We start from the raw sequence: 25,837 nt of genomic DNA, 5'->3' as shown, positions 1-25,837 counted from the left end.
CACAGAGCAGTGGGTCCTTTGCCAAACTGTATGCAATATAATATCTATTATCACACCAGATGCAGCACAGTTTTGACTATGACACCCACATCAAGTAAGTGATTTAAACTTTGGCAAGGCTGGGGAAGAGACAGAGAGCCAAACTTCACTCTTGCTGTATGGAAGAAAAGTAGGGAAAACTTTACATCTATTAATTATAGCAAAGAAGATCAGAGTCTAGGCCTTGTGAAAACTCAATTCAGTTCCCCTCTATTCCACGGTTAACTTTTCACAAGGCTAAGCACCTGATCAGACCATTAGCCATGGAAGGTTACCAGTTTTTCTCTCTTCCTCTCCTCCCTTTTCTCCACAAACAGCAGGACCAAACAGTAACAAGAGAAATAAAGGCAAGAGAAAGGAAACTTCCCCTCCAGGCCCCTCCCAGCCCTGCCAAAGTTTAAATCACCTACCTGATGTCAACAATTTATAAATTTTATTCTTGCTGAGATTCACAGGAGACTGCGGACCTTTCATTCTTCAGGAACCTTTTACAGGGTTGATTTGTTATATAACCCTAGAGGGCACATAGGGAAATACACACTAAGAAAAAACTTTTTTTTTAAAGGGGAGATATTTGTACCAACAGGTAAATGAGCTAGACAACTTGTGACTTAACCATCTTACCTCATCATACATGAACTGAAGGGTAAGTGCAGATTTGCCCACCCCTCCACTGCCAACCATGATCACTTTGTGAAGAACTAATGAGCTCTGGTTCTTATTCTTGTTTGCAGCCATTGTGCTTGTTGTCTAGGGTTGCTGAGCACTGTCCAAGGAGCTGTTGAAGAACTGCTGGTAAAAAAGGACAAAGACTTAGGGGCACTTTGTTCCCCACCCAATTAAAATCAAATAAAATCCATGCCTTCTACTGAAGCCTAAGCCCCACATTCCCAAACAGGAGCTAAACTTATAGACTTAGGAAAGCAATAAAAAGCTTCCTACAGTTCAGAAAGTCAATAATTACAGGAGTTGAGCCAGGTGAGAAGCAATAGCACACATGGTCCTACATATTTCACAGAGCAGGCTAGGAAAGGGGAAAAGAGCTTGAATAAGGAAAATTAACATCTTACAAACTGCCACAGGCCTCCTCAGTCAGAATGACCAAACCACCCTGAGTTCCAGATTCTGCCCCCCACTCCCTCCACGTCACCGCCACTGGACAGAATCTCTGTGCCAGGCTCAGCATTTACACAACCTCATTTTCCATCCTCTATTCTCTCACCCTCCTCCCCTATAAAAACTCCCATCTGAATTGGTGTGAGCTATAAATGGAGAGAATATTTTTAATCCACTACCAAACACTGCAAATTTAAAGGATAAAGAACCAAATTTAACGTGATTCTCATATTTGTGTTCTATTTCTCTAGAGTGATTTTACTATGTATTAATTTATAAAACAATCTTATGAAAATCTTAGTGTGACAGATTTTTTTGAACATTCACACATTAAGTATTAATGATAATAAAAACTAAGCTATGATATTAGGAATGAAAAAGGCACCCAGACTGGCAACTCCTAGATTAAATATCACATATGAATACATAATAAGACACAGATTGTTTCAAATAAATGAAGCTCTATCTGTTTTGTTTCAAAGACAATATTTCTCTACCTCCAACCTAGGTGCAGAAGCTACTCACATGGCTGACTCCAACATCAACATAGGAACTTTGACCTTCCTCATGCCTGCCTTGGGTCAGTTTTCCCCTTTAGGCAGCCTGGTTCCCCCTATCCTCTACCCCCTACCACTCCATCACTCTTTAATCACAATATCTAGAACCATGAAACTCCTCTCAGATCACCGATCTCTATCGTTGCATCTCTCCCCCTTCCTTAACCTGTTCTTTGTGCTCACCAAGGTAACCTCAGAGAGATGAAGGGATAGGAGAAATCAGGAAAAGTCTCTTCCAGAAGGTGGGATTTTAGCTAAGACGTGAAGGAATCCAGAAGGCAGGGCTGAAGAAGGAGAGCATTCCAAGCATGGAGGACAGCACAGCCAGTGAAAATGCAGAGTCCAGGAGACCGGGTGTCTTGCTGTGAGGAACAGCAAGGAGGTCAGCGTCACTGGATCAAAGAATACAGGGAGGGATGAGGACCAGGGGAAGTAAAAGGTATAAGAAGACAAGAAGAGGTATAAGGTGGGATGAGGACAGGTTGTGAAAAGCTCTGCATGCCAAACATAGAATTTTATATTTGCTCCTGGAGGCACTGAGGAGGAGCACCTAGAGTTTATTAAACAGAGGTGTGACGTGGTCAGACTTGTGCTTTAAGAAGATCAATCTGACAGATTACTAGAGGAGAGACTTATGGCAAGGAGATCAACCAGCAGGCTAATGCAATAGTCCAAGCACGCGGTGATGAGGACCTGTACCAGAATGGTAGCAGTGTCAGAGAAGGGAAGGGGGCATATTTGAAAGACTTTACAAAGTTAGAAACAACAGGACTTGACAACTGATTGGATATGGGGGAGAAGAGAGTGAAAAGTTGAAAATGGCACCTAGATTTTGAGCTCTGGTGACTGCGAGGATAATGGTATTCTCTACAGTAATAGGAAATTTAAGAAGGGAGGGTTTAAGAGAAGGGAATAAGTTTAGTTTTGGATATGTTAAGTTTAAGATGTCTATAAAAGTTGAAGATGTAAGACTTCAATAGATACAGGAGGGATGGATACATAGAAGACACAGATCCAACTTTTAAAGGAACCCATGATTAAGGGGTGGGAGATAAAAGAGTACCAAAAAAGCTGATTATCAGGAGTGGTAAGGAAGTAGAGACACTGAAAGATAACTCTCTCTAGGAGCTTAACAAAGGAAAGAGTGAAAAAGGACGACAGCTTGAAGGAACTGGCAGGAATAAATGAAGGGTGTTCTGAGAACGGAAAACTGGATATTTTTGTAAGCAGCAGCCTAGGAAGCAGCCATTAGGAAAAGAAAACTAAAAAGAAAGGAATTATTTATGGGACAAGCTCCTGGGAGAGACAAGAAGGGGTGGGTTCAATGGTAAAGTAAAGGGGTTAACACTGACCCTAAAGTAAGGGAGAAGTTGAGTGAAGATGAATAGGGGTTTTCCAAAGATCCTAGCTCTGAGGGAAAGAACTCACTATTCAACAAAAACTGCTGGGAAAATTGGAAACCAGTCTGACAGAAACTAGGCACAGATCAATATATCATACCATAAACCAAGATAAGGTCAAAATGGGTACATGATTTAGACATAAAGAATGATATCATAAGAAAACTGAGGAAGCATGGAAAATTTTACAGATCTATGACTAAGGGGATAGATCATGACCAAACGAGATAGAGAGGATCACAGGAGGCAAAATCAATAATTTTGTTTACATGGAATTAAAAGGGCTTTGCACAAAAAAACCCAAACAATCCAGCCAAAACTAGGAACACAAAATCAGGAAATGGGGTGGGGGGGTGAGGGTATTCGGCAAGTTTCTCTAATAAAGGCTTTATTTCTCAAATATATAAAGAACTGAACCAAATTTATAAAAATAAGAGCCATTCCCCAATTGATAATTGGTCAAAGGATACAAACAGGCAGTTTTCAAAGGAAGAAATCAAAGTTATGATGAGTCATATGAAAAAACAATGCTCTAAATCACTAATGATTAGAGAAACGCACATCAAAACTACTCGGAGGCACCACCTTACACCTATCAGATCGGTTAACATGACAGAAAAGGAAAATGACAAATGCTGGAGGGAATGTGGAAAAAAAGGGACACTAATGCACTGTTAGTAGTGCTGTGAACTAGTCCAACCATTCTGGAGAACAAGTTGAACTATGCCCCAAAAAGCTATAAATTTGTGCATATCCTTTGATCCAGCAGTACCACTACTAGGCCCATACCCCAAAGAGATCAAAGGAAAAGGATGTATATGTGCAAAAATATTTATAGCAGCTCTTTTAGTGGTGGCAAAGAAGTAGAAATGGAGGGAATTCCCATGAATTGGGGAATGGCTGAACAAATTGTAGCATATAATTATGATGGAATACTATTGTGCAATAAGAAATAATGAACAGGATAGATTCAAAAAAACCTGGGAAGACTTATATGAACTCATGCAAAGTGAACTGAGTAGAACCAGGAGAACACTGTATATAGTAGAAGCAAAACGTTGGTAACAATAATCAATTGTGAAAGACTTAGCTGCTCTTGTCAATACAACGATCCAAGACAATGCCAAAGGACTCATGATGAGAAATGCTATCCACCTCCAGAGAGAGAACACTGATGCACCTCTGAGTACAAATTGAAAGGTATTTTTTTCATTCTTTAGTTTCCTTGCTTTTTTTTGGCAACATGGCTAATATAGAAATATATTTTGTATGACTTCATATGCATAATAGGTATATTATCTGCTTTCTCAATGGGTAGGGTAGAGACTGGAGGAAGAGAGATAATCTGGAACTCAAAATTTTTAAAAAATGAATGTTAAGAGGAAGAAATAACAACACATGCAAAGCAGTTCACAAAACTTCAAATCACTATATAAATATGAATTGATATACAATTATGAAAAATTTTTAAAAAGCTACTTGGGGGAAAAGATATATAGGAATTTTTAAGTATTCAGGGGGAAAGTTCATGATTGATGATCTTGATTTTTCACAGTTAAATGGAATAACATAATTTTGATCATATGAGAAGCTTCTGCACAAACAAAAGCAATACCTCTAAGTTAAGAAGATAAGTCATTTTATGGAGAAAAAAATCTTTGTTCAAGTTTATCAGATGAGAATTTGGTATCCTATATATATATATATGGACAATTAATAGGGTCAAAGGATATGAACAAAGAGTTATCAAAAGAAGAACTTCAAACTGCTAAAAACTACATGAAAATGTGGCAAATCACTAATAATAAGATAAATGAAAAGCAAAACAACACTTATAGTTTCACTTCATACCCAGAAAATTGGTAAGGATGACAAAAGACGCAAAGTCATTGGAAGGGTTGTGATTGATAGCTAGTGCACTGTTAGAGCAGCTGTGAATCTGAAGTTTCATTTTGTTGAACAATTTGGAATTATGTAAATAAAGTGATTAAAATATCTATGCCCGGGGAAGCTAGGTGGGTGCAGTGAGTAGAGCACCAGTCCTGGAGTCAGGAGCACCTGAGTTCAAATCTGACCTCAGACATTTGACACATTTACTAGCTGTGTGACCTTGGGCAAGTCACTTAACCCCAATTGCCCTGCCTTCCCCCCTGCAAAAAAAAAGAAAAAAAAAGAAAGAAAATATCTATGCCCCTTGACATAGAAATTCACTATTAGGCTTATACTTCAAAGAGGTCAGGAGAAAGTCATCATATCCACCAAAATATTTAAAGAAGTACTTTCTGTCATAGCAAGGAACTAGAAAAAGTACTTAACTGCAAGCAGCCAGAAAGAAAGAATTCAGGTACCAAGGAGCCACACAGTCAGAATCATACATGATTTAGCAGCCACCACTATAAACGAGCACAGAACTTGGAATACAATATTCCAAAAGGCAAAGAATGTAAGGCTTATAGACAAAACATACAAAGAGGTGGGTAAAAGTCATCTTTAAACAAAAGATTAGAGTACTGAAAATTTGAAAAAATATGTTACTATTGTCAGAACTACGAGAGTTTCTGGAACTGTTAAACCTCAAAAGGCTCTATTTTCTTCTATTAAATATTAGTGTTTTTTACCCCATGATACTTGAAGTAAAAAAAAAAAGGCCTCAGGAGCAGCCAGGTGGCGCAGAGAGTAGAGCACTGGTCCTGGAGTCAGGAAAACCTGAGTTCAAATCCAGCCTCAGACACTTGACACACTTACTAGCTGTGTGACCTTGGGCAAGTCACTTAATCCCAATTGCCCTGCCTTTGCCCCTCAAAAGAAAATAAAAGGCCTCAGAAAGAAAAGAAGCTACAGATTATGGTTTTATGAAATGGAAACTCCACTCAATGCAATTATCTCTCTCTGTCCTCTACTCACGTAATAAATCCATTAAAATATCGAAAATATCTTACTTGAAAAAAAACCTTTAACAGTCACTATTTTCTTATAAGAAGACAGAGGGAAATATCATATCAAAACAGAGGTTTATCCATACCCTTTAGTAGTACTTCAAATCTGACTGAAATCAGTTTATCCCTACTAAAGTTACCCTGAAATGAACAAATATAAAGACACAAATGACTAAGCAGCTAAGTCTCAAACAAAGACCTTATTTCTTTAGTCAATTATTTTTTAAATGAAAATATCTTCTAAAGTTAAGGTTCAGAAAAATAAACATACATAAAAATAACTTCATTTAATTTTTTAAATCAAATTTTTTAATCAAATTTTATTTTATCATTAAAAACAGTGTAAGATTAATGTAATTTTTCTATACCTCAAGAGATGACTGAGGGGCCAATTATTTCAATTTTTATATACAAAAGAAAGTTAAAGCTCAGACCAGAGGCAATGGGAAAATAAAAGGGAACTCTTGATTGTTTATATTTTAGCCAGAAGGTTGTCAATACTTTAATATTAATTTTACTTAAATGTATTTATGACATTTTGGGGAGGAAGGTTATTTTTTCCCAATACATTTGCTGTGATTTCATTAAATCTGGATTAATTTGTCTCAAAACAGTAAGGAAGAGGAATTAAAATAAATAATGTATTAAATCCCTGCTACTAACAAAAACTGACTTATATACACTTACAGTAGTTGAAATGTTACTTCAGTTTCTTCAGGAAAGATTAGTCCTCATTCTTTACTTGAGAAAATAGCACAAACTGTACCTTCTTCTCTTGATAAGACCTGAAAATTTAATTAAGGGAATTATTTAACACAATATTTGATGGTTATTTCTTTAGTTATTGACTCAAAAACTCCAATATCTTTAAACTAGGACAATTCAATCATTATTCCAACAAAACAGCTCTACCAGGTTCTCCTCTACTACCTACCTCCACCCCAACTCTGGCTAAAATATATGGTCCTAAAAAGCTTCACATTTTCTGGAATTCTAGTATATGGCTTTTAAATCTTACATGTCATCATATGTAAAATTAAATAAATCCTTCCACATTTTTAAGGTTTTGTTCCTAGGTTTTCTCAGGCTTTTTCTAAGATTTAATTGGCTTCTTAAAAGTTTCTGCTAATAAGCTTCTGCTTGCTTACTCATCTTTGTTCTAAGAAATTGCGATTCTAATGGTTAACCTTGGCTAATTCTTCCACTAGCTAAGAAACTGTGGGGAGTTTATCACCTTAAGGTTTCTTTAGACTTAATTGGTTGAGTGGGGGGGGGTAGGGGAGGTGAATTGCAAAAGCTAAGTAAATGTTCAAATCATTCAAAATACTTGGGAAGTAAGACTATAGTATAATTTGCTGCCTGTTAGGAAACTGTCAGCAGTTATTTCAACTACCTACCAAAGGTTTTGCTCTGACACTTAAATGAATATATAATATGACAGCATATGTACTCAAGAGATAAGAACAAGCTAAATATTTGTAAAAGTGTCATTTTCTCTATTCCTAAGTCAACATATAAGCTTTCCTAAAGCTATGATTTTTAGTCACATAGTGAGCAAAATAGGTTAGAAAATTATTTTGAAGCTTTGTGAATAGTTGTATATGGGAGAAGTAGATTTTTAGTGTTTAAAGAAATCTGTAAAAAATGTATTATCCATTATATAAAAATTCATCATGTAAAATTTTCACCAACATGTCCCATTTGATGTTTTATGGCTTCGAAAATGTTCATTTCAAGTCTAAAACCATTTAATTTCAGGCAAAAGGAGGGGAAAAAGCTAAATAAACATATAAATTCCACATTTTAACAGATTAAAGCACAAATGTAGTACTTGCTAAATTAAAGTCGGTTTGAGGACTTCTCATACTCTGTTGCAGGGGTTCTTAACCAGGGATCCATCATTGTAGTTGATTTTTTAAAAAAATTTTGACAAGAGTAATTCAACATACTTAATTTCCTTTGTAATCCTATGAGGTTTACTTTAGGCACTTAAAAACAGTATCCTGGGGAGGGGTCCATAGACTTCACCAGACTGCCAAAGGAATTCCGGATACAGAAAAAGCTAATTAGTCCTACTGTACTGTGATCCCTAGAAACAGATGGGCTGATGCTTGAGTAAGACAAAACAGTAAAGTGTATGAAGAGGAAAAAGAAATGTGATGCGAAAAAAGCAAGAGCTAGCAATACTGACATAAGTTCAAAAGAAAACTAAAATAAAGTTAAGATTAAAAAGATACGCCTATGAAAAAAAGATACAAAGGTCAGGCTTAAACTATTTTTAAAGATAAAAATAAAATTCATCCCATGCCTCCACTCTCCCCCCAACAATTATGACAAATTATAACTGGGACTAATTCTGAAGTTCACATCTCTTAGCAAACTTGCCTGCTTGCTTGTAGCTAGGTGACACAGTGGATAAAGCATTGATCCTAGAGTCAGGAAGATGTGAATCCATATCTGGCCTCAGACACTTACTAGCTGTGTGACCCTGATCAAGTTACCTAACCTATGTTTGCCTCAGTTTCCTCAACTGTAATATGAGAATAATAACAGCACCTTCTTCTGAGGTTGTTCTGAGGTTCAAATGGGTTAATATTTATAAAGTGCTTAGCACAGTGAATAACACATAGTAGGCACATTGCTTATTCCTTCATCCCCTTATCCAGATTTTTTTCATTATAAAAGGGATTATAGAGTTGCTATTTATAATATACATCCTGGTCTTAGCAACATAAATCTTAGAAAAGGAGATCTGACAGCTCAAATCTGGAAGTATCTCAAAATAGCTATTGTGATTTGGGGTGGGGGAGGGGCATGTCTGGTCTGAACCTATGCTTCTAGTAGTGAAAGGAAAGGAATTCCTGTAAGCAAATTCCCTCTACCAATAAAGACAGGCAACTACTTAAACTATCAGACTTACTTGAAAGAATGATAGATTTAGAGATTCAAGGGATCTTAAAGGATAGCCAGTCCATCTTCCTCACTGATTTTTACATATGCTCTCTGCAGCCCAGAGGTGCTAAGTGACTTGTCCACAGTGACAAAGATCAGGATTTGAACTCAGGACCTGACTCCAAAGCAAGTGCTGTTTCCACTATTCTTAAAGAGCTATCTGGGAAAGGGGTGTGGGGTGGGGGTGGGAGGGCATTGCAGGGAAATAGATAAAGAAGTGGGAGGGAGAGATGCAGGAGGATTGAGCTTAGTAATTTGCCCTGCCCAAAGGAGCTGGCTCTTCTATCCATTACCCAATGCTACTTCTACAGCTATCTTAAGAGCACACATACTACTAAGAATTTTTTTACTTGAGTGTTGAATATTGAGAACCCCAATGTTTTTAATAATTAAAAATATTTCATTTCTAATAATCTACCTAGTCTTTACTTAATGGATAGGTAATCAAAGGATATGAACAGGTGGTTCTCAAGTGAAGAAACACAAGTTACTAACAACCATATAAAATAATGTTCCAAATCACTACCAATGGTAAAGCATCTCTTAATGTGCCAGGCACTGTGCTAAGCACTGGAAATAGTAAGTACAAACAAACTGGACAGCTCCTGTCCTCAAGCAGCTTACATTCTCATAAAGACACTCAACACAGACAGGGAAGGGTGTTTTGTAGCACTGAGGAACACAAACAGTGAAGGCAGGTGAGGAGTAAGTGAAGGGTCTGGATCTAGGCTGCATCTGGTAAACACTCACCGATCAGAAGCCCAGGGATCCAGAGACAGATGTAGTGTGCCACATCGAAGGGGGAGGCTGGAGTATAGGAGCATGATTCAATGAAGACGACAAATTTAAAACAATTATGAGATTCTACCTCATACCAATGATACCAGCAAATTTGACAAAAGAGGAAAATTAGGATGGTTGGAGGGGCTGTGTACACTAACATGCAGTTGGCAGAACTATGAATTGGTTCAACCATTCTAGAAAACAATGTGGATTACCAAATCACCAAACTGTATATACACCCTAAGACCCAGCTATACTCTTACACTAAGTATATACACCAAGGAGCTCAAAGATATAGGAAAAGAACCTTTGTATACAAAAACCTTTACAACAGCTCTTTTTGTTGTAGCAAAGAACTGGAAATAAAATGGGTGCTCATCAACTTGGTGGCGCAGTGTTCTGGGCCTGAAGTCTGGAAGACCTGAGTTCAAATTAAGCCTTAGATACTTATTAGCTCAGCACTCTGGGCCCTGGTGACCCTAGGCAAGTCATTTAAAATTTAAGTGCCTCGTTTTCCTCAGTTTTAAAATGGGAATATACACCTACCTTGCACCATTGTTATGAGGGTCAAAAGAGATAATATTTGTAAAAGTGCTTAGCACTTAGCACAGTACTTGGCACTTAACAAATGTTTGTTTCCTTCTTTTCTTTCCTCCTTCTATCAAGTGAGGAATGATTGAACAAACTGTGACATATGGATTAATGAAATATTATCACTGTAATAAATGGTGCTGTATGCCAGGCCTGACTCAGGCCAGTCTGCTACTTCAGGTTCAGAACTGTAATGGAATAAAACACTCATAAACTAACAGCAAAAGAAAGATTTACTCAACCACAGCAAGTAAAGAATATTCAGCAAGGATCTGGCTGGGTACAATTTTCTTGCATTTGTGTTGGCCATGGAGGTCAGCTAATAGTCTGAGGGAAGAGCAACTTTATCCTTTATCTCTGTGGCCTCGATTTTATATTTGGCCACCAGAAAGCTACGTCAATGGCCAGAAGCCTTAGTCTACTGAGCCAATGAAGTCTTGAGTACAGCTTTCCATACCTTTAAAGGACAAACTAGCCTAGCCTACCTAGCAGACACTTTCCTACCACACTTAAGAAGTCTTGTATGAACTAGTGCAGAATGAAATGAGCTGAGCCAGGAGAGCAATTCCACAATAACCAAAATAATATAAAGGAAAACAAGTCTGAAAACCTTCAGAATTCTGATCAAAGCAAAGCCTTCCACCTCTTGTCAGAGAGAAGACGGACTAGAGGTCCAGAATGCGATATACATTTTCAGATAGACCCAATGCATGAATTCCTTTGGATTATACTTATTTGTTACAAGAGAAGGTTTCTATTGGAAGGCAAATGTGAGGGAAGGAGGGAGGGAGGGAAGGAGGGAGGAAGGAAGAAAGGAAGGAAGGAAAGAAGGAGCATCACTTTAACAACACACAAAATAAAACATGAAGGAGGGGACACAAATAGGACAATTTTATCAATGCTATGTTAAATTTAATATGCACTTTTAAAAATACTTAAGGGAAGTTGATGATTTAATTTACAATCCTTTTTTATTCTTTGTATACGTGAAAAAATGTTCATGTTTGTTGATTATCGTCAAAATCGTAACAAAGAAATTAAAAAAAATAAACATGAGGAATAGAACTAAGAGGACCCACAAAAAGATTTACTTGGCTCTGATTCACAAGATATACTTAATTTTTTTCTCCCTCATATAGAGATTCTTCAGACCTTCAGATCCTTTTTAAAATAATCAAGAATTGGACAACTGCAGGAGCCAATTTACCTAGCAAAGCTAACAATTCTTTGTTAGGGAAATACAAAGACTTCAGCCTGGTGAATTTTTCCAAAGGCTACTTTGTAACTAAAATATTTTTAAGATTTTCATATAAATTTTAGTTGTACGATTAAGATCATGGAAATATCCAACTGCAAACTAAGCAAAAAAGACTTGACTCAAACTAGAATATTTCTTGGTCAAGCAAGTTACGTAACCTAGTTTGCAATGTGAAATCCAAGAATTGTGCATTCATCCATAACCTCATCTCAAACGTAACAGTCAGGAACTAAAAAAGTTTAACCTTAAGTTCTGATATCCTTAGCCCCAAGTTAACAAGAGCTTGGCTACTGGCTATCACTAATTCAAATTTTGGCACCGATGTCCATAAAAGCTTTACACTTTTCTGTCAAGGTTCCTTTTTAAAGTCCTCTATCAGGTTGTCCTTATTGCTGTCTAAACTAAGCAGTAAAACTGCTCAGCACAAACATTCCTCTCTAAACAATATTCCTTAACACGTGTGATTTCATCACGTGGTCTATAGTCCTTGTATTGAGAGAGCACAATTCGTCTAATCCTTAGGAAACAGATCAATCAACAAGCCCTTATTAAGTGCCTACTTCTTGAATTCTGCTAGACCCGAGGGATACTAAGACAAATATTAAATAGTCCCTGCCGCCAAGAAGTTTACATGCTTTTAGTGAAGATTAAAAAGTACACACACATGCAAGTATATTAAAAAGATATATAAGGTAATGGAAGGCGGGAGGAGGGAGAAATAGGAAAGGCCTCATGTAAAAGTGGTCTGACCTAAGCTCGGAAGGAGACTAGGGATTCTTGAAGGTAGAAGTAAGAAGAGAGTACATTCCAAACCTCAGTGAAAGTTTGTAGAAAGACACTGAGATGAAAGGAGTGTCTCATGTGAAGAAGAAAGCCAGTCTGGCCGGACTGTGCCATTTTGAAAAGGCGTAATGTGTAATTGGCCTGGCCAAGTCAAGTTAGAGCCAAGTTGTAAAGGGCTTTAAATGCCAAACATAGGAGCCTGTATTTGATCCTAAAAACCAAAGGAGAACCACTGGAATTTACTAAGCAGCATACTGACACAGTCAGACCTGCACTTTAGAAACATATCACCTTGGTTGCCCAGAGGAAGATGAACTGGAGAGGAGAGGGGCTTGAGGCAGAAAGGCCAATTTTAGAAGCTACTACCGTAGTCTAGGTAAAAAGTGATAAGGACCTGAACCAGGGTGAGCAGAGTACAGACTATGGGATGGATGTCAGAGATGCTATGGAGGTGACAAAGCAAGATTAGGAGACTAAGTGATTAGATAGATATGGCAGATGAGGGGAGAGGGTGAGAGAAAATGGGGAGTTAAGGATTACTCTCAAGTTGCAAACCTGGGTGACCAGAAAGACAGAAATGTTTCTGATTGAAAATGGATGTTTCATGAGTTGCTATGGCCAAAATATTCATCATCTGGTGACCCATTCAATATTTTATATTTTTATATTTCAGATTTCTTAAAATACTTTAGACTTCCAACTCAATTCAAAATGTAATTTCCACAAAGTCTTATTCCAATGCTTCACTGTGTCATGTGAACAAAATGCAAGAAATCTGGCAGTCTATCATACTTTAAAGGCTTCAAGTACAGTCCCTACAGTAGACTCTATTTTCCAAGGACTTGCCTAGCTAAGAATGGGAAGGATCAACCCTAAAAGGCTAGCTACTTGGTGGTCATGGCAACCCATAAAACAAAAATACAAAATGGCACACAAGCCTGTGCTAACCCCTTCCACCTCATTTCATGAAGTGCCTACTTAGCCTCTTTTCACAAAACCTTTAAGAATATCTCTATTTGTATCCCTGCTATGGTTTTGAGAAGTGAACATTTAGGCTTTTACAATGATACAGCAAACTACATCTTCATAATGATAGAACTGACTTGAAAGATACAGAGAACACAAGATCCCATTGTTTATTTCCTAATTATAGAAAAGGATTTGATTTAGCAGAGAAAATGCCACCTTTACTAGTACATTCAACAAGCATTTATATGGCATCTATACTTTGTACCAAGTATTGTGTTAGGCCATCGAGATACAAAACAAAAGCCAAATGTCTCTGTCCTCAAGGAATTTACATTCTATTGGGGAGGGGGGGGGGGCACATACAACTTATGCACAGAAAAATAAATACAAAATGTATACTAATAAATATAAAATATGAAGTTATTTCAAAGAAATGAGAGAACATTAGTAACTCAGGGCAGGGAGGCAAATTAGAATAGACTTCTTATAGGAGGCAGTACTTAAGTTAGGGGTTGAAGAAATCTGAGAATAATTTTACACAGCAGAAATAAGAAGGGAATGCATTCCATACATGGGGGACAGCCAATGCAGAGAAATAATGTTATCTATTAGCACATTTGGCTAGAATGCATGAAGGAGAGTAACATACAATAAACCTACAGGTATAGGTTCGAGTCAGAATATAAAGTGTTTTAAAAGCTAAGGAATTTTCATTTTATCCTAGAGGCAATAGGGAGCCACTGGAGCTTCTAGAGCAGAAAAGTGATATGGTCAGATTGTGCTTTGGTGGAGTCACCTCGTTGGCTTGTACTGAGGAAAGAGAAACCTTAGGCAAGGAAAACATTTATGGGGTTAGTGGTGAAAGGTGATAAGGACCTAAACGAGGGTGCTGGTAGTATGAGAAGAGAGATGGGGAAAGATACAAGAGATGTGGAAGTAGAACTGCTAAGACTTCAAGATTAAGGAAGAAGGTAAAGTTAAAGGTAACTGAGGTTGCAAAACAGGATAACTGAAAGGATGATGGATTTCAACAAAAAGAAAGGCAGGGGGAGATACTCCATCCTGCCATTCTGCTATGAACAAGTTGACATACAGAAAGGATATCCCGGTGGAAATGTCCAACAAGCCATTGGTGATGAACTAGAGCTCAAGAGAAATATGAGGGCTGATCTATAGATCCGGATTGATTTGCATTGAGATGATGGGAGGTCAAGGGAGTAGACAGGTCGACAGAGACACATAAAAAGAAGATAAGGACCTGTGTCATGAATACCCAGGGAGGAGTCAGTGTCTATGAAGAAATGTTCAACAACGTCAAATGATACAGAGAAGTCAAAAAGGATAAGGAGTAAGAAAGGGCTCTCAGGTTTCACAGTAAGAGCTCCTTGATAATCTTGGAAAAGGAAGTTCCAGTTGAACGAGATGAGGTAGGAAGTCAGCTTTTGCCTTATCTTGTCTGACCCAGATCTCTATACCACTTCCCTCACCATGCCCCAAAAAGGTCAATTCCTACCCTCAATCTCCAAGCCCCGCCAACTTTCCATGTGTTTTCTTCTTCCGCTGGAATATAAGCTCCTTGAGGCAGGCATTGTCTTGTTAAATTGCATTTGTACCCATGGACTTATTATTAGAACAGTACCTAGCACACAGTAAGCAGATAAAGCCATAAATGCTTTATCTATAACAGCTGAAAAAGACACTACACAAAAATATGTACATTAAAATGGAAGAAGTACATCAGTGTGCTTATTAAATCATGATTCTCATTTCTCAATGCCATCCACCAATTATGCAGAAGTTTTTGTTGAGATTTGGCTAGTTGATTTTCTTTTTGCCAGATGCCAATCAGTTGTTTTTGGAAGTTAATCAGCATCATATTTTTATATTTTAAACAAGTTAATTAACCCAATGAAACTCTTCTTTTGGGAGGTTAATTTTAAACAGGTTAAAAAATTTTGTTTCCAAGTTAAGTGTGAGGATATGAAAGTTTTCACAGATGACACACATTTTTGGCAACAAAAACTTAGTTTTTAAATGTCTTGCTAATCCTGGTGGCTTCATTCTATCACTAGCTAATATCTCAAGGCACGATGTATATACATTTAAGGTGAGGTACATCATTAGTAATAGTGGCTATGAAGCAATATTTCAAATAATCCTAATAATTTCCAATTGTCAAATGTACTTGTAATATGGCTAACAAAAAGTGTCAGCTGTGCCACTTGTTCACCTTCTTTCACAGTATTAGTATCATAATCCATTCAGTTTCTTTTGCCAGAAACTTTTTAGCCATTGTATATTTTGTTCAAAGTTAATTTAACTAAAATTATATCATATAAGCCAAGAAACCACTTAGCCAAACACATGTAAACTGTAATATGCACAATATACTGAAAGCAAGTAAATGACTCAACCCTTCCACACTGTGGAACTCTCTGCCTTTCTTCAGGACACCCTGAAAACCGTACATGACAACAAACTACCTGACTCACTCTGGTCTAAATTTTGATATGCAGATTAAATACTAGTCAAACTCAATTTCTTATTTTTTAAATAAACAGTAAAATAAATATAAATAGAAGTTCTAATTTTTCTTCTTGCACACCAATAGAATATTTTATATGCCTCCTGGCATGTCTATACCCAACTTGAAGATCTGGTGCTAATTCCTAAAAACCTAGGGCAAATTCACTAAGAGCTGCGTAAATTCATCTTTGGTGAAATTTACCTTCTAAATAAAATAATTCACCCTGGCATACTGCTTTACATTTTACAAAGCTTTCCTCAAGACAACCCCACAAAATATTATTTCCATTTTTATAGAAGGGGAATTTGAACCTCAGGAAGGTTAAGCAACTCACCTATGACCACACAGCTAATAGATTATAGGATTTAGAAATGAAAGGTAATTTAAGAGTTTATCTATTCCAACCCTCTCATTTTCACAGATAAGGAAATTGTGGTCCATAAGGTCTAACTGAATTGTCCCTAGCTCACAGAAGAACAGCCTGGATTCAAATTGAGATTCTCTGACTCCAAATTAAGTATTCTTTGCACTGTTATACTTGAGTGCGAAAACTGGAAAAAGGCTGGCAACTTCACATGGTCCTTACATGCTCTGTCAATGCCAGATAGAATGATGAAGAGAGACAGAATAGGTTAGAACTTTGTTCTTGATGTTACTCAAAAGACCACTGCATCACTTGCAATTTCTGCAAGATTCCTATTCACTGAAGAACAACCCAAATCTATTGCTGGTCTGTGAGTCCAGGTAGGGGGAGGAGAGAAAGGAGAAGATGGGCTCTTCTGGTGACCCTGAGCCGCAAAAGACTATATCACTAACTTTGGAAAGGGAAAGAGAGTTTTCCTGACAGTCTAGGAATTCAAGAATGATCCACTTTACATTTTGGGGTTTTTTTGATCAGGTTAAATAAAACCTGTCCTATAGTCAATGCCTCATCAGCCTAAGTTCTCGCAGGAGATCACAGGGTCTTTGCTTTATTAAAAAGCAAAATAAACTATGCTCTTAGGACTTTACCTAAATTGGCAATAAGTCAAAGAGATTTTGCAAATATATTAATAAGTACACTAAAATAATACTAGGATATATCATGTTGGGAATCAAGTGACATGTGAGTTTTAATGTTGCCTTCCCAAATTAAAATAATCACTTTATAATCTAATTACTTGTAAGGCATTTTCTTAATCAGAAGCATAGCAAACCTGCAATGGTATTCACAATGGGAACTAAATAAAACCAGTCATTTTACTTATTCAAGTATTTTTCCCCACTTACATTTCAGCCCCTCCCGTAAACTGATTAAAAAAAGAAAACACTGACAAAAAATTTTTTAAAAATGTTTCCTCTCTACATCTCCTTCAAGTAGGCTACCACTATCTGCCAAATAGAAAATCTGAATTCACTCAGTGACCTTCATTAAAATACCTGGTGCAGTACTTACAATCTGAGGTTAATCATTTATTCATTAATTTCTTCACCTGTAAAATGAAGGCTAAAAATTATAATCTCTAATTCTTCTAATTCTAGGTGATCAATAAAGTCCTTCCAGTTCTTCGTGAACACAGAATCTTTCAAAATAGGCTAGGCTGTGCTGTCAGAGGACATCTAGCTCAACCTGTACCTAAACAAGAAACCAACAAATGGCCACTGGCATTTACTTGAAAACTCCTAATAAGGGAGAACAATTACCTCTTGAAGGAGTTGCTTCTACTGCATCATCCACCCAATGCTTGTAGGTCTGCCCTCTAATTCCAAGCAGAACAAGATCAATCCCTTCACCACAGGCTTGCCTTCTAAATCCTTAAAAGTGACTACCATGCCCCTGCTAAGTTTTCTCTTTAACACACTAAATATCCCCAGTTCTTTCCACCAATTCTCATACAGTCTAATTATAGTTCTTGACTATTGTGGCTGCCCTTCTCTGGACATTCTCCACCTTACTAATGTCCTTCCTGAAATGTAGCACCCAAAATTGAATAAAATATTCCAGATGTGAAGTAAATAGGACTAAGTACAGAGCTATATCAAATAAGTATTTATTAAGCACCTGCTCTGTGTCTCGAATAGTTTACATGTTATTAGAGAAGATATCATGTAGGAGGTGACTATATCACCTCTTTAGTCTAGAACACTATGCCTCTCTCACTACAGTCCAAGAATGAATTAGCTTTCTTGGGTTGCCAACTGACACCTATCTATGCTTCCTTACTATGTGTTTGAGAAGCTGATTTAACCAAAGTATATGATTTTATACTCATTCCTATTAAATTTCATTTTATTAGATTCAGTACAAGTACATCATAGCTTTTAGAAACACTCTGGGATTCTGCCATTCAAGGAGCTGAGCATCTTACTAAGCTCTGTGCCATCTATAAATTTGATAAATATATCATCTATACTTTTTCCAGGTCACTGATAAAAATATTAGACAGCAGATAGGTCAAACAAGGATCCCTGGGGCACTCCCTAAGACCCCTTCCAAACTGACATGGAACCATTACCGACTACTCTGAGTCCAGTCATTCTACCAGTTCAGAAGCCAGCTAACTGTTTTCCAGCCCTCAAAGAATCATAGAATCATAAATTTAAAGCTGGAAGGGCCCTCAGAGGCCATTTAGTCCAACTCCCTCATTTTAGAGATGAAGAAACTGAGACCCAGGAAGGTTAAGTGACAAAGCTGGAGTTTGAACCTAGGGCCTTTGAATCCAGAGCCAGTGTTCCTTACAATCTTTACCACAGAAAAAGTACACAAGAGTTTGTCCGATGTTCTGCTAAAATCTAGGTAAACTATGTAACAGTAGCTAGTAAGAGCTAAAATGTATATAATGCTTTAAGGTCTTCAAAGCGCTTCACAATCTTCACATCTTATTTTATTCTCACCATAACCCTGAGAGGTAGGTGTTATTATTAATCTCATATTACAGAAGAGAAAACTGAAGCTGAGAGAAGCTAAGTGACTTGCCCATGGTCACAGAGGCAACATCTTCCCCATGCCAAGGCCAGCATTCTACCCACTGTGATGCCTAACTGCCTTCTACGGAATTCCCCTGATCTACCAGTAAGTAACTGTTAAAAAGGGAAATAAGATTAGTCCAGTATGACCATCCAGTGAAAGTGGCCCTGGGGTGAAATCAAAAGGCCTGGGTTCCAATCCTGATTCTACCACTTTCTTCCTTTTCAACCTTTGGCCAGCCATTTCACTCCTACTGTCCTCAGTTTCATCTGGCACATAAGGAGGCTGGATGAAAAGGCCTCAGAGGTACTTTCAAGCTCCACATCTATGATCTATTCTTGACAAAGCCATGCTGACTTTTTGCAACCATTGTTTTCTTTTCTAGATGCTCGCTAACCAACCCTTTAATTATACGTTCAAGAATTTTGCCAGTAATTAAAATTAAGTATACTGGCCAACAGTTTATAGATCCTTTGTAACTGAGTCTAAAATTCCTGTTTTTACGAAATTAGGCAAGCCAGCACCTTGGGCTTCACCATTCCTTTCTGCTCAAGCAAATGCCTGAAAATAATATATTTCTATTTCCCATAGAAATAGCATTTCTCAAACTACTTTCTTCTGAGCTTCTCCTGTGAATACAGCAGTGTGAGATAAACTGCCCCAGTCAAGTACAACTTAGACAGATAAGGGAAGGGAAACAGAATAAGCATTTATGTAGCACCTACTATGTGCCAGGCACAGTGCTAAGTGTTTTAGAAATACCTCATGTGATCATCACAACAACCCAGGGAGGTAAGTGCTATTATTATCCTTTACAGATGAGGTAAATGAGGAAAACAGAAATTAAATGACTTGCCCAGGATTACACAGCTGATAAACGTCAATGGCTAACATCTGAATTCTGGTCTTCCTGATTCCAGGCTCAGAGATCTATTTACTGCACCAAGCAACTGCCTAGCTGCTCTTCAATCCAGGAAATCACTAATTATCAATGCCTTTCAAAATGTGAATTACCCCTCCCCCGTTTGGTGCTTCGCAAAAATACTTGCACACTTTCAGGATCAGATATGTATGCTTTTACCTTCATATTTAACAAAATGATTTTGGAAAGAAAGTTTCTCCTATGGAATATGAAAGGATTTTCATAGGAAGAATGACAGTTTAGAAGTTGATTTAGGAACTTTAGAAACATCTACACATTTACATAAAAAAAGTCAATGACTAAAAGATAGGTTTTCTCCACTCTGTCCCCCTTCCCCAAAAGAAAAAAAAAACATACCAACCACCAACATATCCTACTAGGAACAAGAGGAACCTGAGATAGGAAGAAGAACTTCAAAGGACTAAGAAAAGTTTACCTTCAGGACCAAAATTAGCAGTAATCCCCCTTATCCCATCCCCCAAATCCACCACCTGCATACTGACGCATAAAAATCCTTTAACGAAATTCCACAATAAAAAACGTAAAACACAAATGTTGGTTGAGGTAAGACACTGAAAATCCTAATCTCCACGAAAAGCATAATTGATCAGCAACAAATTACTGATATCTGATTTTTTCATACCTTGTACAACAAGAATAATAACACTTATACGAACTACCATGAGTAGTTCGTATGAGTAAAAGCACTTTAAAAACTGTAAAGGCATCTGCTATAAATGTGAGTTGTTTGTTTATTATGATATAAAAATATCTAGGAAGATGCTATTGGGTATACCACCAGAATTCTGAATTCTTTTGTGGCCTCACAGATAGGTACAGGCACAGCAGAGAGGTAGTTAGGAAAAATGTTCTATGACAGAAGCAAGAGAAGTAAATTTTTAAATTGAACCCCTTTACTCTTACCTCCCCCTTCCATAACCCCAGTTAATTTGATTTAATTGACTTAGGAACCACTGCAACTAGTTTGGGGAAAATATAATGAGAAAATAAGTGGACCCACAGAGCTCCTGAAATAGTAGGAGTTAGGACCAAATGGAGCCCAAAAAGGGAAGACCAAGCAAATTTTAATGCACTCCCAATTTGTCTGAAAATGGGCCTGGTTTACCTTCCACAGATGAGGAAGGGAAAGAAGCAGTGGTCTTAAGTCTTCCTGTCACTAGTCACAAACACATAATTTATGATTGAGTTGAATCTTCATTCTTAAAGGATGTGCTAATTGAGGCATTACTGTACTTTCCAACAGCTTTTAGGAGGAAAAAAGGAGAAAGACTAGTGAGGTAAGAATTTACCGTTACAAGATAAAAGGTCAAAAAGAAGTTTTTGTTCCCCAAGAGTGAAGTATGCCACTTTGCCAACTACAAATTTTCAAATAACACTGAAGATTAACGGTCGATTAAAAACCCTTCAAGTAAATGCTTTTGTTATTACTCTTTTTACCAACTTGTTTTGAGGGTTGGAAACCTTCAATATCCAAGTCTAGAGATCCCATAAATATTGAAATTAAGCTCAATTTTTAAACCTCCAAAGCTACTGCAGTCTGGCTATTTAACTGAATCATCTTAGCATCTGGTGTTAGAATCCATAAATAAAAAATGCTAAGCTGCAAAGTACATACATTAAAAAGAACCAGCAGAGTCAAAACTCCAGCCCTGCTTTACTTCCTTACTATAACCTTACAAATAATGAAACTATACATAGGTCAGGGCAAAAAGAAAGAGGGAAGAGGTACAAAAATGTCTGGGCTAACCAAAAAATAACTGATGCTTATCAAGGACCTACTATGTGTAAGGCACTTGCAGGGACCGAGCAAGACTAAATTGTCCTTCAACTTTGCAGCGCTCATTTAAGAATTCTTCTTTAGACGTACACTATACTCCACCGAGGGCAGCTAGGTAGCGCAGTGGATAAAGCCCTGGGCCTGGCAGCAGAAAGGCCCGAGTTCAAATCCAGCCTCGGACATTTATTAGCAGTGTGACACTGGGCAAGTCACTCATCCCTGTTTGCCTCAGTTTCCTCTTCTGTAAACAGTCAAGAGAAGGAAATGACAAACCACTCTAGTTACTTTACTGAGAAAGCTCCAAATGGGGTCACGAAGAGTCAGACACGACTGAAATGACTGAACAACAACAAAAACGAATACGCCATTGAGAATGTAAGGCAACAACAGCCACATACACCCTTCAGGATACAAGGGGAAATGTGATGAAGAGAAGAGAATTTAGAATCATAGGACCTGAATATGAATCTCAACAGTGCTGCTTACACCTGTGTGACCTTGTGCAAGTCACTGTCTCTGGGCTTCAGTTAAATTGAGGGCAGCGGAGAGAAGGTTATGGGAAGTGGAAAAAGCACTGCCTATGAGTCAGAGGCCCTGGATTCAGAAAGTCTCAAAGATGATGCTTACTCACTATGTGATCTTGAGCAAGTAACAACCTCTAGAGGCATGTACAAAATAAGAGGGGTTGCTCTAGATAGCCTATGTGCTCCTTTCCAACTCCATCTATGATGCTATTAAGAGGAGAGATGGGTTGGGCTAAATGATTTCTACAGTTCCTTCCATCTCTGTCCTTTTACTCTATATATTATAAAAATACTGAATTTTAAAAACCGTATATAATGTACTAATCAGTCTAAAAGAAGAACTCCTCTTCTCTCCAATAACACAGGCACAACCCTAGCTCGTGCCCTCATATCTTCCTCCTTATCCTGCTTCATCTCTCCCTCCTCCAATCTGTCCTCCACACAGCTGCCAAATTCATTTTCTGAAGACCATGTCATTTGCCCTACTCAATAAAATCCCCTAGCTCCTGGTTACCTCTATGAGCAAGTATACTCTTCTGTTTGGCATTTAAAGCTTTTCATAGCCTGGCCTGTTCCTATCTTTCCCGTGTTATACACTACTCCATCTCCTACCTTTACACCTTTAAACCTCTGCGCTAGCTGTCCCCCATGCCTGGAATACTCAAGACTGCTCTCCTCTCATACCCCAGTCTCCTATCTTTGACTCTCTTCCAGATCAGATCAAGTGCCATCTTGTGCAAAGGTACTTTCCCAATCACCCTAACTGCTTGTGCCTTCCCCTCTAAAGTTACCTTTTATCCACTTTGTATGTTTATACATACATATGTGTGTGTATACTTATGCGTGTGCACATGTTTTCACCTCCATTTGAACTTAAGTTCCTTGAGAGGAGGCACTATTTTTGCTTTTTCTTTATATCTCTAATGTTAGTACAATGCCTGGCACATAGTAAGGGGTTAATAAATCCTTGTTGGTTGATTGGTCCTGGTATAATTTAAATATGCTTGACGGTATATACATGTGTACATATATACACACATACACATATATATGTACGTATACATGCAAAGATGTATGTGTACATGTATATATGTGTATATGTACTGTATGTGTCTATACATACACATATTTACATTTTATTCGTGTGTGTGTGTGTGTGTGTGTGTGTGTGTGTGTAATACACACATATTAGCTATGTGACCCTGGGCAAGTCATTTAACCTCTGTCTAAATCCACTGGAGAAGGAAATGGCAAACCACTCCAGCATCTTTGCCAAGAAAACTCCATAGAGGGTCACAAAGAGACACAGCTGAACAACAACAACAACATTAATATACAGGGTTTATATCAGATTTCTTTAAAATGGCATTAATTTTCCATTTTTTATTTGAAGATTTGATATTTATGATGAAAAAGTTTACAATTATTTCAATTTCAATAATTTTATTAGTTATCTTTTTCAAAATCAATGCCAACTTTTTCATCTAATAGGCTAGGAATATATAGCAATCTCAAATTATAATTCTGTGCAGGTTTCACAAAAAAAAACAAAATAATTTAATAGCAAATGTGAACGGTGCCTTTGCATTCTGTTGGTTTGTCTGTTTTTTTTTTAAAGGAAAACCTAAAAAGGCTTCCAGAGTTTTAAACTTTGATGGAGATCACTCAAGAAAACTTAATATTTAGGCACTACGCAACTGTTGGGATCAATCTGCAGTTAAGGAATGACTATCATCCTGTATTCATACTAAGAACCCAAACATCTTCCTCCTTAGGCATTTACTATCTCACATCCAATCTGTTTCCTCATCCATCTATTAATACAAATACATATTCACTCCACAAGCTACCCAACACATCTAGCAACCAATTCTTATGATCTGTATTTCTAGGGAGGCATAAACATAGACATGTGTTCCAAATACCATAACTGTGGAGTTTATTAATTGGCATCTACTATCCCAGCAAAATTTATGATCAGAGATCATATATACTTGCCAGGTAGCTCTACACAGTTATTTGGAATCAGGCTGAGTGACCATCATCATCAAATGGTTCACAAACTGAGCCACAAAGGTTACTTCATGTTCTCTGAATAACTGGCCATACCTTGGATAGTTTGGTCCAACTTTTCCCCTCCTACTTAGCTTCTGTATTTCCCAATTAGAAAGAGATGAAGTAGATTAAATATTTTGTAAAATAAAACATATAAAGCATAGTCATTTGTTACTAGTAATAGATAATCCTCTTTCTTACCCCCACCTCAGCCAGGCCCTGCATTGTTGGATTTTCCCCAGAAATATTCATTCAAACACTTGCCCTACCGTATACACACAATACTGGGGAGTCAGAAACCAATTTGAAAGTGGTCTCTCTGTCATAAAACTTAAGTAGACTTAAAATCCAGCCATGCAAGGAGACTACAGCTGCTTCTCAATGAAGTCAATTCAATTCCTTATTATTATTATTATATAAAGGTTTGTGACAGAATGCAAAGGATTGCTCCAATTTCAAATTTATAACCACTAGTCATGGCACAAAGTTTCTTGAACATGCAACACTTCTATACTTCTGAAATGTAGAACCAAAGCCACAAGAAAATTCACAATTCTGGTGGTAGAGCCAGCAGAATGCTCCCAGATGATAACTCAATTCTACCATGAGCAAGGGACTATACTAGAGCAGAAACAAACCAAACCCAGTTGTTGCACTTGGGGGTGGCGGAAGGGAGGAGGTAAAGATACATGTGCTCAGGTAAATTAATACAAGATAATTTGAAGAAAGGAGTATTAGGGACTATTGGCAAAGGCTAACAACTATGGAAAGATTTCCATAAGTGGTACCTGAGCCTTGTAAGAAGCTAAGGAGTCAAAGTATCCTTAGGAGGAAGAACTGCTTTCCCAGCAGGAGCACTGAAACAAGAGAGGGAATACGAGATTAACCAATTACAATAAAATGAGGTAAAATAAGGCTGGGAAGGTAGGATGGAGTCAATGTGCAAAGAACTTTAAATGCCAAGCTAAAGAATTTAACATCACAAACTCATATTTAGATTTTAAAATTTACAAAATTTCTTTATAACACGTTTGAAGTAGTGAGTACAACGATCATCCCCATATACTGGAGGAGGAACTGAAGTCCCCAAGAGGTTACACGACCTGCCCAAAGGGTAAGTGATGGAACCTGGATTCAAACTCAGTTCTTCTAAAGCCAAAAGTTTTTTCCACTGCTACCCTCTACTTCCCATCCACAATCTTTCCACATGGAACCTTTACTTCCTGCTGACCCGTTCTTTATTTCTTTCACCAGGTTTCTTGACACAAAAATCTTGACAGCATGGCCCAGAGTCTCAGATATCCCAAAATGGCCAACATGCACACTACCCCTCTGAACAGTCAGGTAATACTTATCTGGCCCAAAAGTTACACTAAAAATAAATGACTTTAAAGAGTGAGTTGAAAGCTCTTCGCAGTAAAACTGCAGAGGTCAAACCAAACAATATCAACTCAAGCAGATTAACAGCCCATTAAGTGGCATCAATCAGCCTAAACATTAAACAGGCAGCCAAAAGTTCTTACAATCTTGCTAATTTCCTCTCCCCAAAATTCCTGCTTGATAAATTTTTAATTTTCACTTTTTCCAATAAATTCCAACTTCAATATTATCCAAAGACTGCCTACAACTGACCTGGAATGAAAGATCTCAATTATCTCGATACCGATCTGTTTAATATTT

The 25,837-nt window shown here is 37.6% G+C and overlaps 1 protein-coding gene across 11 annotated transcripts in view; it reads right to left on the bottom strand.

Moving 5' to 3' along the window:
* RALB (RAS like proto-oncogene B) overlaps positions 1–25,837 on the bottom strand; it is a 90,576-nt gene that overhangs the window by 17,254 nt on the left and 47,485 nt on the right. For 6 of the 11 annotated variants that reach the window (XM_036746520.1, XM_036746514.1, XM_036746517.1 and 3 more), the window contains 2 exons: positions 6,736–6,833; positions 664–828 (listed from right to left, as the gene is read on the bottom strand). In XM_036746520.1, coding sequence (XP_036602415.1) covers positions 664–777 — 114 coding nt within the window. In that variant the 5' untranslated portion in view covers positions 778–828; positions 6,736–6,833. Of the gene's footprint in view, positions 1–663; positions 832–6,735; positions 6,834–9,750; positions 9,808–24,945; positions 24,964–25,837 lie in introns of those variants that run through there. The other 5 variants (XM_036746516.1, XM_036746518.1, XM_036746521.1 and 2 more) reach the window with 3 other exon arrangements.

The sequence above is a fragment of the Trichosurus vulpecula genome, chromosome 2 (genome assembly GCF_011100635.1).
Source record: "Trichosurus vulpecula isolate mTriVul1 chromosome 2, mTriVul1.pri, whole genome shotgun sequence".
Lineage (NCBI taxonomy): Eukaryota > Metazoa > Chordata > Mammalia > Diprotodontia > Phalangeridae > Trichosurus > Trichosurus vulpecula.
Note: the sequence above shows the minus strand (reverse complement) of the source record. Positions and strands in the feature narration are given on the sequence as shown.